This window comes from Orbicella faveolata, unplaced genomic scaffold (assembly GCF_042242905.1).
Source record: "Orbicella faveolata isolate gen_17 unplaced genomic scaffold, um_ofav_v1 contig_47, whole genome shotgun sequence".
Taxonomy (NCBI): domain Eukaryota; kingdom Metazoa; phylum Cnidaria; class Anthozoa; order Scleractinia; family Merulinidae; genus Orbicella; species Orbicella faveolata.
In genome coordinates, this window is record NW_028301577.1 from 26491037 (window position 1) to 26506051 (window position 15015).

At 39.6% G+C, this 15015-nt stretch overlaps 2 protein-coding genes across 3 annotated transcripts; one reads left to right on the top strand and one right to left on the bottom strand.

Moving 5' to 3' along the window:
- The first annotated feature begins 376 nt into the window (after positions 1–376).
- Positions 377–7328, top strand: LOC110068783 (uncharacterized). Of its 2 annotated transcripts, none has more exons than XM_089279859.1 (5): positions 377–499; positions 1507–2076; positions 2302–2508; positions 3097–3477; positions 5015–7328. In XM_089279859.1, the coding sequence occupies exons 2-5, from the start codon at positions 1510–1512 to the stop codon at positions 5063–5065; spliced, it is 1206 nt and encodes a 401-aa protein (XP_089135985.1). In that variant the 5' UTR covers positions 377–499; positions 1507–1509; the 3' UTR covers positions 5066–7328. The 2 variants fall into 2 exon arrangements, with proteins under 2 accessions (XP_089135985.1, XP_089135984.1); XM_089279858.1 differs by lacking the exon at positions 377–499 and adding an exon at positions 850–992.
- Positions 3879–12354, bottom strand: LOC110068784 (D-aspartate oxidase-like). The gene is made up of 10 exons (XM_089279860.1): positions 12141–12354; positions 11357–11474; positions 10541–10620; positions 8804–8869; positions 8541–8595; positions 8271–8372; positions 7107–7192; positions 6125–6245; positions 4948–5061; positions 3879–4561 (listed from the first exon to the last, which is right to left on the bottom strand). The coding sequence occupies exons 1-10, from the start codon at positions 12326–12328 to the stop codon at positions 4445–4447; spliced, it is 1047 nt and encodes a 348-aa protein (XP_089135986.1). The 5' UTR covers positions 12329–12354; the 3' UTR covers positions 3879–4444.
- Positions 12355–15015: the final 2661 nt, after the last annotated feature.

The following is a 15015-nucleotide window of genomic DNA, read 5'->3' on the forward strand; positions in this document are numbered from 1 at the left end:
CACTAACGTTTGGCGTCACGATAAGACAAGGTTTTTGATTGGTGTAGTCTGTGAATTTTGGCGCGATCTACCCAGGAACATATTAGCGAAGTTGTCATTGGCTAAAACGCGCAAAGAAATGCGATTCTGGTTTTAATATGAGACGTTGGTAGCGTGACGACCAAGAACAAAGGCTTGCGAAGTGCTCACGTCAAAGCCACAGGCGATGTAAGCTTCACATATGTTTTAATCCGTTCTAGTTATGTAAACGGTCCCGTTTTGCTCGTAATCTTTTCCAGATATTTGAAGTATTTCCATTAGTAAAGTTACAAGAGTTCACAAAGCTACGACAGCCGCGAACGAGACAAGCTTATGTTCCACGTGAACAGACAACAAAATTCGTCCCGGTAGCCGGTGCCAGCGCGGTTACCGGGCTCATATATGAAGAGGCCCTAAGTGGTGTACTCACGCGTAACGCTACCTGTGGCTGCGTTACAGCGGGAACCCATCGGCCAGAAAGGTGAGTCAAAGACGTAAACCTTGCTCAAGCGTATTTTTATTTCATCCCATTGAAGTTGAGAGGTGTCATAGGTGCTGCCAGCGAAGGAAAAAGTAGGAACAAAGATAAGCTATCTTACATGTTTGCAGTCAACTTACACCTGAGAAGATCTCGTCGTGTAAAGCGCCTGAAATTTGAGAATAATCATAGACATCTCACAACAGCACAGCCGAATAGTAAAGGCGACTTTTACTGCATATCTGATGAAGAAAATTGAAATAGCTTCTGGTATATAAAAGAATAAACTCTTGAGATCTCGATGTTATTCGAAACGAAAATCTTAAGAATTAATATTAGATCTTAAAACAACATCGACTAGAAATTACAATATTACTTCGAGGACAATGAGCTGGGACAAGATGGCAAATTCGGAGTTACTGGCTTTTCTTTTTTTGTTAATTTAGCGGCTATTCCTTGGATGCTTCTTCAAACGTTACGGCTAATAATGTTACATGTAAGTGTGATGTTCTTAAACGAGGTCTTGTAGTAATATTAGCAATACAGAACGTCTCCCTAGCTGTTGAAATTCGTCAAGAAGCTTATGCAAATTTTAGAAATTTTTTTGGTCACGTAGCTTGCGTGACGCAGGTTCCGTTGTATGAACGGTGCCAATATAAGAGTTTGTATGGTAATATAACAAACGTATCAGCAGTTACAGAGAGGTAAATCACGGTAGACTACGAGTGGTCCCTTTTCCGTCCAGGAAAAAAAAAACCGCGATAAAAAAATGGCCGCTTGAAATCTGGTAGCTAGAAAACCAGATTTAATTCAAGTGACCTTAAATTACTGATCCTGATCCAGATCACCCCAAAGAAACGTACCATAAGTAACAGGGACCGAAAAGCCATGCGAAAAATGTTTCTTTATTTGAGTAACAATGACTTCTTGACCGATTCTAGAATGTCAGATTCTGATATTCACGGCTAGAAATTCTAGTAATATAAATAATATCTTGTTATTACCCTCAGACCATGACAGCTCGTGTACTAACAACGTTTTGGAGATTTTCATCTGGCTTCCGAACGCCAAGCAGAAAAATAATTGTCCACCTTTCTTCATTGCAAATTCCAACTGCAACTGCCACCACAGCGAGCATTTTTGAGCCAATACCCAGAGAGGAGCTGGTGACGAAATTCAAGTCGAGGCTAAGAGACAGGCAGTTTCTTCCAGGCTCCACGGGCGGTGGTTTCCCAGAGTTCCTAGCAGAGCCAAGAGATTCATTCCCACTCGGCGTGCGAGTAAATAATAGGAACCAGTCCTCTCTCGCGGAGCTGACTGAGAAATGCATGGATTACGTGGAGGAAAACTTCCCACATAGTCCCGCGATATTGTTCCGTGATCTGCCAGCTAAAACAGCAGAGGACTTTTCGATCATTGCTCAAGCGATTAAAGGGAAAACTTTGACTTACGACGGTGGCACGGCATTTCGGACCCAGATTGACAAAAGTGCCGGGACCTACACGGCCAGCATCGACCCACCTAGTTATACAATAGAGCCGCACAATGAAATGGCTTTTAATGATGTCTTCCCTTCCAAGGTAAGCTGATACATAGCCTGCTTTGTATTGTGTTTCGGCGAAAAGAACGGGTGAAAAAAAGGCTAGGGACTTGAGGTGAGAAAGCCCGTTAACTCTCTTTCTTTCTTCCCAAGATCCCCCTCATTCTCGCGCTCGGCTCGTTCTCCTATTGCTCGCCCCCACAAACCGACAGCCTGGAACAGACTAACTTGTTCAGCTGCTTACTATGTTTCACTTCTTTTGTAGGTGTTCTTCTTCTGCCTAAAACAGGCTGCTGAAGGCTGCGGTGGTGAAACACCACTTGTGAAAAACAAGGAACTTCTCTCTAAACTTGACTCTGCAGTTGTACGAAAGTTTGAAGAAAAGAAACTGCGATATGTACGCTACTTGCCGGACAAATCTCGCGGGGATTACATGAACTGGCAGCACGTTTTCTTTACTGAGAACAAAGAGGTATTGTATACAGAAACAGTCAACCTGTCAACTTTATTCGTAGTGGAGTATAAATTGAAAAACAGTCGCAAAAGTTATCTGTGGAGGCGAACCCTGCGAGAACACAAAGCCGATTATTTTTCACTTTTTACCCCACTAACAGACAATTTACAGGTTATTAACAATTACTGAAAAGGGTTTGTCATTTCATAGCCTTGTTTATATACACTCCACAAGTGAAACGCGTTTTGTGATTGGTCGAGAATGTATCACGTGACACGCAGTTAGACTCATTACGTTGTGCATCTTGCGATCACAGCAATGAACGCCTTTTGCATGGACATCGCTAAATTGGTTTTTGAATTGAAAGATAGAACGAAAATAGAAGAAATAATACTGACATCACCGAAAACAGAGAGGTTTTCATTCTCTTTGACCTCCAATGTTCCCTCATCGCTTTTTTCCGCTCACGCAAGCCTCCCAGAGCCTCTTCAATGGCTGCGGCGAGGCAACGAGTAGAATTTAGTCGTTTCGTTATATCAGAGTGTTTAACTAAGTTTCAAGAATCATTACCTAGTGTAACAGCGCCTTAACTCTCTTCTGTTTTAGGATGTCAAGCCCAGAGCGAAACAACAAGGGTACAGTGTCACATGGGACCCGAACGGAGATTTGTACTTATGGCAAAACAGAGATGTCTTCATACATCATCCGCTGACCGGAGAGAAAATCTGGTTCAACCAGGCAACGTCGCACAATGGCTCCTACTACAGGGACATGCCAAACTTTCACGGCACAGAGATCCCGGATGATAAGTTTCCCTGCCACACTTACTACGGCGACGGAAGTGAAATTGAACCGGAAGCGTTGCAGCACATCCGGGCAACAGCGTGGGAATGCGCAGTCGGGTTTCAGTGGAGAAGTGGCGATCTACTGGTGATGGATAACCTGGCCGTGCAACACTCGCGGATTGGGTTTACGGGCGATAGAAAGGTACTCGCCTATTTGACTGCCTGACGAAGCAAAGGCGCTTCTGCTTTTGTAAAAGAAGATAAATAAAACACTTGGAATGTTTAATGAAACCGTAACTAAACAAAAACACTCACTGGATATCAAGAAACAAACGACATCAAAAAATACCTCATCCTCCTTGTCTGTACCGTTTTCAGTCACAATTTCTTAATAACTGCTCGCTACTGCTCATGCTACTTTTGACTGGAGAACAAGGTTCGATTCAGGAACTAAATGATGCGCATGCTCCAACCAAGATTTTACTGACCATGGCGCTTGTTTTACCGACTGTGACATTCTAGTACCCAGTGCCCTACCTTATCTTCTCGAAATTTGAGTAACACACACAAAAGAAGAAACTAGAAAACAATAACCTCACGGTATTGGGGTAATTGAGGGTTTATTGCTCTCGGGTCAGACCTGTTTCAAATAGTATGTTATTTTCGGTATTTTCTTAACAAATTAGTTATACGATTTTTTATCGCAGCAATGACGTTACTTGCAATGCAAATATTATATACACTAGTAACTTTACCTATAATAGCGAAATACACGATTTTGTCATTTCTCTTTTAATTATACAACTATCATTACTTGATTATTTTCTGATGTAATACGTACGAAATCAATTAAGAGGCCACTGCTGTTTTGCACAGCTGTTATATATACCCGTACATAAGTGATATAATGAAACAACGATCAGTTACGCAGGAGGTTTCTCTTATCAAGATGGTTTTCAGGGATGCCCTGGGGTAAATTGAACTTTCATACTATCATTTAAAAACGATAGTACTAAAACAGTGAAAAAAAATATTGACTAATTAACTTAAACATCGATAAAACGCCTTAACTCTCACAAAACAGCAAAAAAGGCGTAAAGAGAAAACGACCAGTCATCCTAGATTACTGTAACGAATAATCGTTCCCCACACTATCATCAACGGATTGTTTATAGTTTCGCCATTTGCCCTTGCGCCAGAAATTGAAATACCAAATCAGCGGTGTCGGCTGCACAGCCCCAGTGAACTGTTAAACCTGAACCACCGTGCCCATAATTATGAACAACCTGAAAACCAGAAAACAAAAGAATAAATCACCATGGCCATAATTATGAACAACCGAGAAACCAGAAAAGAAAAAGAAGAAATCATAGAAGAATGCTACGAACGTTTGTTTTAAATGGTTAGTCTTTTCTGTTCTACATTAGTTTTATGACACGAGTCAGCGATATGCAAGGCGAGTGAGAGACCCGTTTGGGCACGCGAGGCGCGTGCGCGACTTGTGTGTCCACGCGAGGCACGTGTGAGACGGTCCTGTCCTGATACGGCCCGGAGAAATAAGAGACTTTAAACATGCGCTCCAAAATTGCTTGGTAGATTATATTTATTTATTAATCATATAACGAGTGTTTTATTGCCAGAATTGCAAAACACCCATAGTTCCCCTACTAACTTTGAGACTCCGTTCTCTTCCAAGTTTGTCCTTAAATTTCATGACCTCTTTTTCAATTCTTGTGCAGGGTCGACCAGGTCGCAGTCCTACCCATGCTTCTAACACTGGAGCTCGCTGAAGAGAAGAAAAGAAACAAAGCATGTCAGACAATGCTAAACCGATCTTCCCAGCCGACTTTATCACGAGCATTGGGCAGCATTTCTTTAAAAAGGTGGACGCAGCAAGGTCGAGTGGTTAGGGCGGCGGACTTGAAATCCGGAAGTCGCGTGTGGTTAAGTCCAGCTCTGACCACTAACTGGGGTCATTTCTCGGTAGATCCTAGTTCAACCCCTGGGTCATGCTTGAAAATAGCCAACTGATCTGCCTCCTTCCAGTTGGGATTTTTAAGCCTATTATGTTTAGATGATAAACATAATTTGATAGGATTTAACCAATGTAAGCGCATTGAGTTTTTTAAATGCGCCCAAAAAACTTTATTAGTATTATTATTATTATTATAATAATAATAATAATAATAATAATAATAATATATTTGTTTCTTTCTGTTTAAGTGGCATGCCTGTGAACTAGCTAGGTGAAGCTAAGCGCACTGACCACTATAAACAATAACATTTGCACATTTTTTTGAATATTTTTTTGAGTTATCTTGTGCATACATGAAACCAATGATTAGTGACTGGGATATGGTGAGAACTGAATTATGTCAGTCATTGATTTTCTTCTCCTTTTTTGTCACTGAATTCAACATGCCGCTAGCAAAATGCTCAAAATGTTAATTTTTCAAGGCTGTGCATGCTTATTAACCACCCGCGAGGGCCACACTGGCAGGACATCGGCCGTTACTTAAGTCTGTATAGAAAGACCAAGGGCCGATGTTCTTTGTTCTTCCAGTCCAGTCCTGGAATAAGAGATTAACTAACCAGCTTTTGTGATCGAATTGGAGCTTGAAGAGCTTTAACCAGTCGAACATTTTCTAGATATAAGACTCACACTCTAATCGGCCCGGGGAATTGGCTGTATAAGATTATAAGCCTTCTTAGTTATGTTTAGTCGTGTAATAAACTTATCCTTCTTCATAATCTTCTCATATATAATATTATAAATACACTACATACACTAGTTAAAATCACTCCACTTTTGCGCTCCGATGATTTACGCTGTCAAACACTTGACTTACTTTTAGACTAGGTATGAGCTTTGACGTGACCTCTAAGATGTGTCTGGTGTCATCAGCGCTAACTTTTGTGTCGAAGTTATTGTGATATCCAGTTCCCCCGAGAACAACTTCACCATTTGCTCTGAAGAAACAGTAACAAAGTGTCAAGCCTCGTCCACACTACGCCAGAGGCAATTGAAAACGCAGCTTAATTTCTACGGTTAGGCCTACCGTCCACACTAATCCGTCATGAAAACGGAGCTTTTCGAAAACGCTCTTCAAACCGGAGGAGTTTGAAAACGCCGGCTTTGCGTTTTAGTGTGGACCGAAAACGCTTTGAAAACGGAGCTTTTCGACAACAATGACTTCACGATAATCACGTGACCTCCTGCCCGAGTTTTCCTCAAACACAAATCCAAAATGACCGGTGATTGATCCGTTTTCAAATTTCTCTGGCGTAGTGTGGACAGAGAACATTTGATGCAGAGTTTAGTTTTTACTTGAGGGAGATTATAGATCCTTATTAGGCTCAGCCCTATGATAATAGAAACCCATTCTCATGGGCCCGCAGTACACAGATTCCGCTGACATATTGCCATCCAATATCCAGACCACGTGATGATTCATTTGGGAGGTTACAATGATGCAATTTGCCACATGCAACTGATTTCATAGGAGTGTGTACAAAAAGAACAATATTGTAACTTCCCAAATGCATTGATATCCCTTGGGAGGCAACAAGGATTTAAACACGTTAGCTGAATCCACCTACGCATGTAGAATGTTGTAGATGTTCATTGGGCAGTTCCAGAAAAAATCCATACACCCCCCACAGAAGGGAATGGGAATTTCCCAGGGGGTGGGGTTCTGTAATACTGAAAAATTAAAGAAATGTATGAAGCTCCAGAGGGGTGGGGGGTCTTAGGAAAAATCCCTTTCGTGGGGGACGTATGGATATTTTCCGGGACTACACATTATAAAGAAATGTTGATCTTGGTCTTACTGTGGAAGAATATAACAGTATCTTTCCTGCTTTGCAAGGTGTTTATCTCCTTTGAAATAAGCCTCTTTAATCCACGGTGCATAAACCTAGAATGAGAATTCAATTAAAAAAATCAACAACAGTGGACCCCATTGATACAAGGTCATTAACAACCACCCTTTGACAATGTGGTGACTGCTGTAAAAAATGGTAAAGACGCGTTAAAGGGGTATCTGTATTACCTTGAAATAAAAAAATAAAAAAAACTGCTTAAGCGTTTTCTTCAGGCAAAAATTAATGACTGTGTTGTAACAGCAGACCAATCACAATTCATATAATTATTTGGTTCTTTATTGACTACCATAAACTGCCACTTATAAGCGCCTCTGGTTATAAGCCCCTCCGGTTATAGGCCCAATTCTACCTGTAAACTGAAAAATACATCGTGTTATAAGCCCCCCTCCCCTCTAACTTTCCTTCTTTTGAATTCGTTTTCAAGCTTAATTGCTAGTAAATACAAAACGTATTTTGATCATTTTTTTTTATCTCGTTTATAAGCTCCCTTGGCTATAAGCCCCCTCAGATATAAGCCCCTCTGTTTATAAGCTCATTTAAAAGCCCTGGGCTTATAAGCGGCAGTTTATGGTAACTATTCCATCTGAAACAAGACAAAACAATTCCTCAATCAGTGACAGGTGTAGCACTTCTCATATAAATGATTTCATTAAGCTATTGCATTTGATTTCCTTATTTCAGTTGGGCAAGTCAAACATACATAATCATCATCATCATCATCATCATCATAATCAGAATAAGTTCTTGTTGCGCCATGGGATGCATAAGGCCTTAGGTCTAGCATTCTAGTTAGCTCAAACATGTCAGCTTCATAGCTTGCTGGATACATTTTAGCAAATGGAATGTGCTGTTCTACCTGAAAGAACCACACTGACAAAAACTGGACCATGTGTAATAATTGTAACTGTAACAGTCTTATACGCATAACACATGACCCAATTTGGGTAACAGTTTCATTTGGCTGTTTGGTATCATGTGCTGTCATTATGGAATAGCAGTGGCTTTGTTATTAAGTTTGGCTTGTAGTAACTTCCACTTGTGTGTGAGAAGATCAGTTTATAATCTTTATGTACATGATGAAAACACCATAAAACAGTTAATTAAGCTTACCCTTAAGACTTGACCTCTGACAGGATCCATGGAAAGATCATTGACTAATTCCCGAGCTCTCATCCCAGAGCAGTTAACGACAACATCATAAAGACCTGCAAGCTTTTAAATAAGCTGACACTTAAAGCAGTGAAATTTGATCTGATAACATAATTTTAGTACCTATGCATTTATTTATGAATTTTATTGATTAATAACAATGTCAAGAACAATAAACCCGAAGCAAATTTTAATGGCATGTGGCACTATGTTCATACTGAGTTCTCATACCTCTTCCAATGAATGTATTGTTTTTTTCACAACAGAACCACCCAGACGTCGAAATCTGAGAGTGAATAATATGCAGTGCATATACATATAATGAATCATAACTTGCAGCAACACCTGCAACACATTGTGAGTCTAAAATTTATCAATTGTTCATGACGAGAAATGCTCAAGAAATGCTTAAAAAATTGCATTTCAAGTCTGGTGGCAAATGTATTTAAGTCTATCAATTTCATATTGAGTACATGAAAAAGAAACCCTGTTACCTTTCAAGAAGCCATGGGTTGTATTGCTTGCCATTAAAAAACAGTGCTCTGAAGGAATATCCAAATCTGCAAGACAGTACAAACATTAATTAAACAAAAATCAGAGATTAGATTGAGTTTGTCGATCAAGCGGTCCAGGTCCAGGTTCAAGTCCAGGTTCAAGTCCTGGCTGGGGACATTGTGTTGTGTTTTTGAGCATGATACTACTTTCACAGTACTTCTCTTCACCCAGGTGTACAAACGGGTAATGGTGAATTGGGTGATTCAAGAAAATATCCATACCATACCATGGGCAGCATCTTGGAATTCTGAGGGAGAAGGGGGGTTTCTTGGATTGGAATTCTATAGGCATGGGGGATAATGCAGTTTGGAATTCCAAATGCATCAGGAGGGGGGGGGGGGGGGTTCAGCTCTGAATTTCCGGAGGGGGAAGACAGCGAGAGCTTCGCTTGAAATCACTGATCTGATAACTTTTCCAGTTTGCAAATCAAGCACGAACCGACCACAGAAGCATGGTAAAAATCAATCAGGCAGGTGTTAGCAATCACGCAAATGAGTGAGCAGATGGGTTGTGCCGCAAGCCCCTCATCGAAGAGGCCTTAAAGTTGATGAATTAGACGATTGATTAATGAAATAATTATAAAACAAGTCTGTGTTTCTTTCTGATCTCCTGTTGTCAATGATCTTGTTGAGTGGGAAAATCTGGCACCAGTCTCTCGTTTCCTAATGGAACACCTGACAGATTTGTAGGCTGCATTACTAGTGGTCAGCAGTTACTCAATGAGCAAAATTTTCAATATGGCAGGTGACGGCACATTGTGAACTTTACTTTTGCCTTTCACTGGTATCAATATGATCTATTCTCCTGAAAATATGAAGCTAATGAACTGAGAAGAAAAAGTCTTATTTGGTGGTAAGCAACGTAATGATAACACTTAGAAGGAAAAGCTACCTTGTGCTTTATTAAACATTTATAAGAAAGTTGAGTTGTTTGTTTGCTTGACTGAAAATTGAGAGCAGAAATTTCTTGGAGGGGGTAAAAAGCGTTCGTTAGAAATTGTAGGCAGTCAAACATGGTTTCCAAAGGGCCTGAAAAAAATTGGAAATTCCGGAGGGGAGGAGAGGTTAACAATTTTGGAATTCAATGGGCATGAGGAGGGGGGGGGGGGGGGTAGACCATTTTGGAATTTCCAAAGGCAAGGGGGGCTTAAAATGTTCATGCTACCCATGGTAGGGTATGGATACTATCTGGAATCACCCATTTAATGCTGGAGGTAACCCTACCATTCACTAGCACCCCATCAGAGATATTCCTAGTCACTTAATGCTACAGGAACCGGGATAAGCTTCAGCCTGATGGACCACTGGGCTTGTATGCTGACTTTACTTTACCTATCCATTACTGACTGATTGATTGTAGGGTTTTCTCTGCTTAAGTTTGCTACGAGTTCTCCTCCATCTTCGAAAACTGACTCTTAATTTAATTTATGTAATCTGTAGTTATTATGTGTGTCAGTTACAAGCAATCTTTTCAAGTGTCTCTCTCCTTGAATGAATCAAATTTTATTGATTGATTTGCATAATGAAAAATGATGTTACATTGACTTTGATAGTCGTAGAAATTTATCAAGCTCTTTTTAATTTGTGATTAATCAAATAATTAATTCTTGTGATTAATTGAATTAATTATTTTGACCTGCTAGTTCATGCAACAATAAAAGCAATACTAATACTGACTTTGATGGCGGTGGAAACCTATCAAGCTCCTTTTGACTAAGAAGATGATATCCATCCACGCAATCCTTCCAATAAGGTTCCTGTAGGTAATAAGTACATAAGCTCAACAAAGAAATGTTCTTTTATGTAAAGTAGTTTATTAAAACTCTCTTGCAGTAAAACAACTGAATTAACGAGTACATTTTACAATCTTAAATTACCTAAAGTACAGTAATTTACAAATATAACAGTGGTACTATTAATTGAGTCACATAAAATATTTAAGAGGCCTTCCAAGGGGGGTAGCCACTTATAAGAGTTTGAGTGGCAGGGGGAGGGGGTGGGGTGGTGGTGGGTGCATGTTCGAGGCTGGGCGCTTCTTTACTTTTACTGGCTTTAGGGTTGGTGCCTATTCTAGGTGGGTGCTAAATCGAATGAGTAAAACCAGCCAGTTGATACTCAGAATATTAAAATTATAATCATGTGAACATTCAATGCTTAGTTAGTTGATTACACTACAAAAATCACAATAAATTAGACATAACTGATATTTCAGTAGTAAACGTTAAACTGAAGGGCAATGAATATCAACAAATGCATGACCAATGATCACCAAGCAGATCTGCTTGAAAGCCAAAATGCACATAGTCCAAATGCAAAGACCTAGTGAGCATAAGTCACTTGACCACAATGTCCAATGTTTAGTCTTGGTCAGGAACAAGCTAGGTGAACCTCATTTTTTATTACTGGATTATGATACATAGCGGGGAGGGGGTGGAGAGTTCAGAGCCATATAAAATAAAACTATGTTAAATCAGCCGTATAAAGATGACATACCTCTTCAATTTCATCGCAAATAATATAAGCTGACATTGAGTACAATGCTAGATATTGCCCTGCATCTTCTCTCTTTAACAGCTTCTCCAATTCTTTCAGAGTTTCAGAAAACCATTTTCTACATAATTTTCAAACAAAAAGTATATATTAATGCATTTTTAAAAGCTTTAAAATTGCTTGTTGAGGTCCCGGGGGGTACTCCCATATAGCTATGACGGGTATGGTTTCCAGGAAGTTTAGTCCAAGAGAGGGTATAGAAAACAAACAGTTTTGGTCTAGAATAGGGTATAATTCACCACAAAAGTGACCGGTGTATAAATAATTTAGTCCAAAATGGGAATCTTTACCCGAAGTTCTATAATAGAAATTGAAACTTGTAAGATATCAGTTAGCTTATGTTGGACTATGATTTTGATAAACATAAGTTTCTACATTGAAAATAGCTAGTCTGGGATAGGGAAGTGGTTTTTGGTGCCTAGTCTAGAATAGAGTTGCGAAATCAAGCTGATCATGGTCTAGTACAGGGAAAGCGTTTCAGTATCTCAGCGGCACACCCCTACCCAAAGATTTACAGAGTACCATTGCTGGAATGGAGTTGGCTGGCTATCGAAATTTAACATTTTTGTGTGCGTTCCTTTGGAAAGGTACAGAACAAAATCAATGATCCAAGTGATATCAGATCATGGCGCATCAAAGTAGTCCACGAATCCTTGACCAGAGTGGATTCATTGGTTTCATGTGGTGACCCGGATCATCCCAAAGTAGAGTGGATCAAAAAGCTTACTTCTGTAACGCAAGAGGTGTATTTCCCATCACAAAAGGCAACATGAGCCCTGCCGCACCATCGCTGGTTGTATTGGGGGAAAACGCATCTGCTATTAGTGTGACTTTCAGAGTCGGGTCTCTTTCAAGAATGGTCACAGCTGAAGAAAGACCGATAACTCCCGCTCCAACCACCGCGATGGAAGCCATGTTACTTGGTAACCAGGCGCTGGTCACGCGCGAGTCTGGTCACGCTACTCATACCCAGATCTCACTCTGTTCAATGTGGGAGATCTGGGTTGCAGAACTGCCATTTTTTTCGTTCACGGTTTTGAGATGACAATGTTTAGAATGGAGCAGCAAGAACCACGGCATCGACGGGCAAACTGCTCGTGTAATATTTTTACTGATATCTGACTTTTAAACGTAACTTATCAAGCCGGTTTGAAAACATTCTAGATTTCAAATATGAAAAAAAAAAAGGAAGATGTGAATAAGTAGGACCAGTACTATAAGCAGGACAGACAAATTGGTTTATATCCTGGCCTGGTAACTTTTAGAGTGATCAAACCTAACTGCATGCTTGGCTATCAATTTCCTTATCTCACTCTGACGGTTTGACACTGAGAGTTTGAGCCAGGCACCAGTCGCACCACGATTTTTATCCAGTTTAAGAAAAAAGGCGATCAACCCGGTGTTTGGATATCTGATCTTAACAAACATAGATTTTCAATATTTTATTTCTCCGTTTTCTCCTTAATTTTAAATTCGATTGAGAAGATACGTCACTCACTTAAGACAGCATTTTTATCACATTTCTTAATTAACACCTTGAAGTCCTTCAAAAATACTTCACTGCGTGGCGTTTCTCAACTCAGCTCTTCGACGTTTGGAAATGTGGTAAGGCGACGTCTCTCCTGTTTAATTGTCCACCAATGACATTTACCAACTCCGCATTGAATTATTTAATGCATACAGCTGATGAACAGATATTCCTTAAGACATTAAATAATTATTTTGAGTCTCACACTTTCTCAACAGGTAATCAATTATGTGGAAGTTATATTAATTACAAAAGACTTTCACGGTCGATCGGAACCACATGCAGTTCAGCAACATAGACCATAATTTGGGCATGCAAGTAGAATGACTGATGCCCAAATTTCGTGGAAGATATCGACGGATTTATATAAACAGTGTTGAATTTATATTATTGAACTCAAATCAAGTTTGTTATTCTGCAACGAAGGATTTATTCCGGAGATACGCCTGAGTTATAACCCCGTACCCTACTGGGTCATAAACATTGGAGTTGAGTATTGCATGGGAGTCGGTGACTACAAAAGGAATTCTAATGAAACTACCACCTCCATCTTAACGTTTCCGCAACTGACCCGCGAAGCTTTTAAAGGAATATTTCGTGCAAAAGTTATCTGCTCGCTTTCAAATATTGTTTTAATTTACCGAGCCAGAATTTTCTGAGAGTATTCTTTTTTTTTTTTCAGTTTTAGCGCAGATATGACAGTCATGCCGAGTAAGCCAGGGGCTCTCATTTTTTTCGGCTTCAAACTAGAAACAGCGTGATAGGTTTTAAAACTCTATTTATTGCAGAGTTATTTGAAAGAAACAACCTAACTATAAATTACACTTTTGGAGTACACCTGTCTTTCTAATAATGTTTAATATTCTTCAATTGCACGCTCTTCTTATTGGTTGCGAGGAATTGTTTCGTATAATAAGGCATACATTCTGAACGGTATTTAGAATATCATCACTCCTTCGATTAACTGATGCCTCACAATAACTAAAGTTTCACTCAGACCTGAACATCAATGGCGGATCTGATTGTACAAACCAGTGCTGTCATATTCATTCTGAGTAACTTTGTGGTTCCCGCTGCCATTTCGCAGGCTCTCATTGGTAAGTAAACTCTGATTTCATATAATCGCTGTCCGTTACAACTACAAGTAGTTGTTTATACAAAAGTGATCTCTGTAATGGTACCGAGTATATCAACTGCCTGAGGGTTTCTCTGCAAGAACTCAAAACTGAGCAAGATCTGTTCAAAAAAGACCGATATATACGGTGTATGTATATATCCCTTCCCCACTAACAGTCCCAAAAAAGCAATAAATTTATTACACCGGCCATTTCAGTGATTGATAAAGAAAGATAGAAGTGATATCTCAAATCGCAAACGAAAAATGACAAAAATATGGTTGGTCTAAACGCCTTATTCCTCACAAAAAAATATACGCTTCTAAGGTAACTTGTAAGTGTTTTGTGTGCACGACAAGCTATGTGATAAAATCTAGCCTTAACTGCATATGCAGCGCTTATTCCAGCTGTCGAAAAATGACCTTACGCTCATATGAAACCATTTGTAAGATCTTCAATATCTCTTCTTCAGTGACTGCTGTGGAAAACTTATAACCCGCACAGATAAAAAAACTCATAAAACGCACATAACTTATTAATAGGAGTCAACACCTCAAACCGGGAAAACAGAGGAAATTTCCCATGGAATCCGCAGGGTTGCAGTAATTATAACATTTTTCCAGTGTTAGAGATCATTATCATTTTATGACCTTGGATCGCATATACCAATGATTATATCTATTATGTTTATAATATTTTTAATATCTATATTTAACAAACCAGGAAAGATGTTTTAATTAAAACAAGTTTCTATTTTTCTCACGTAAATATTGTACGTATTTCTAGCGCTTAATGTGTTATTATTGGCACTCGTTCATATCTCGAACTCTATGAATCTACACGATATACCTTACCAACTCCAGCTGAGGGCAATTTTTGATCAATTTCGCCGGAAAGTACCGCAATTATCTAATTGCTTTTGCCTGACCAATTTTGGTTTCCCTTGGAGGTTCGGAAAA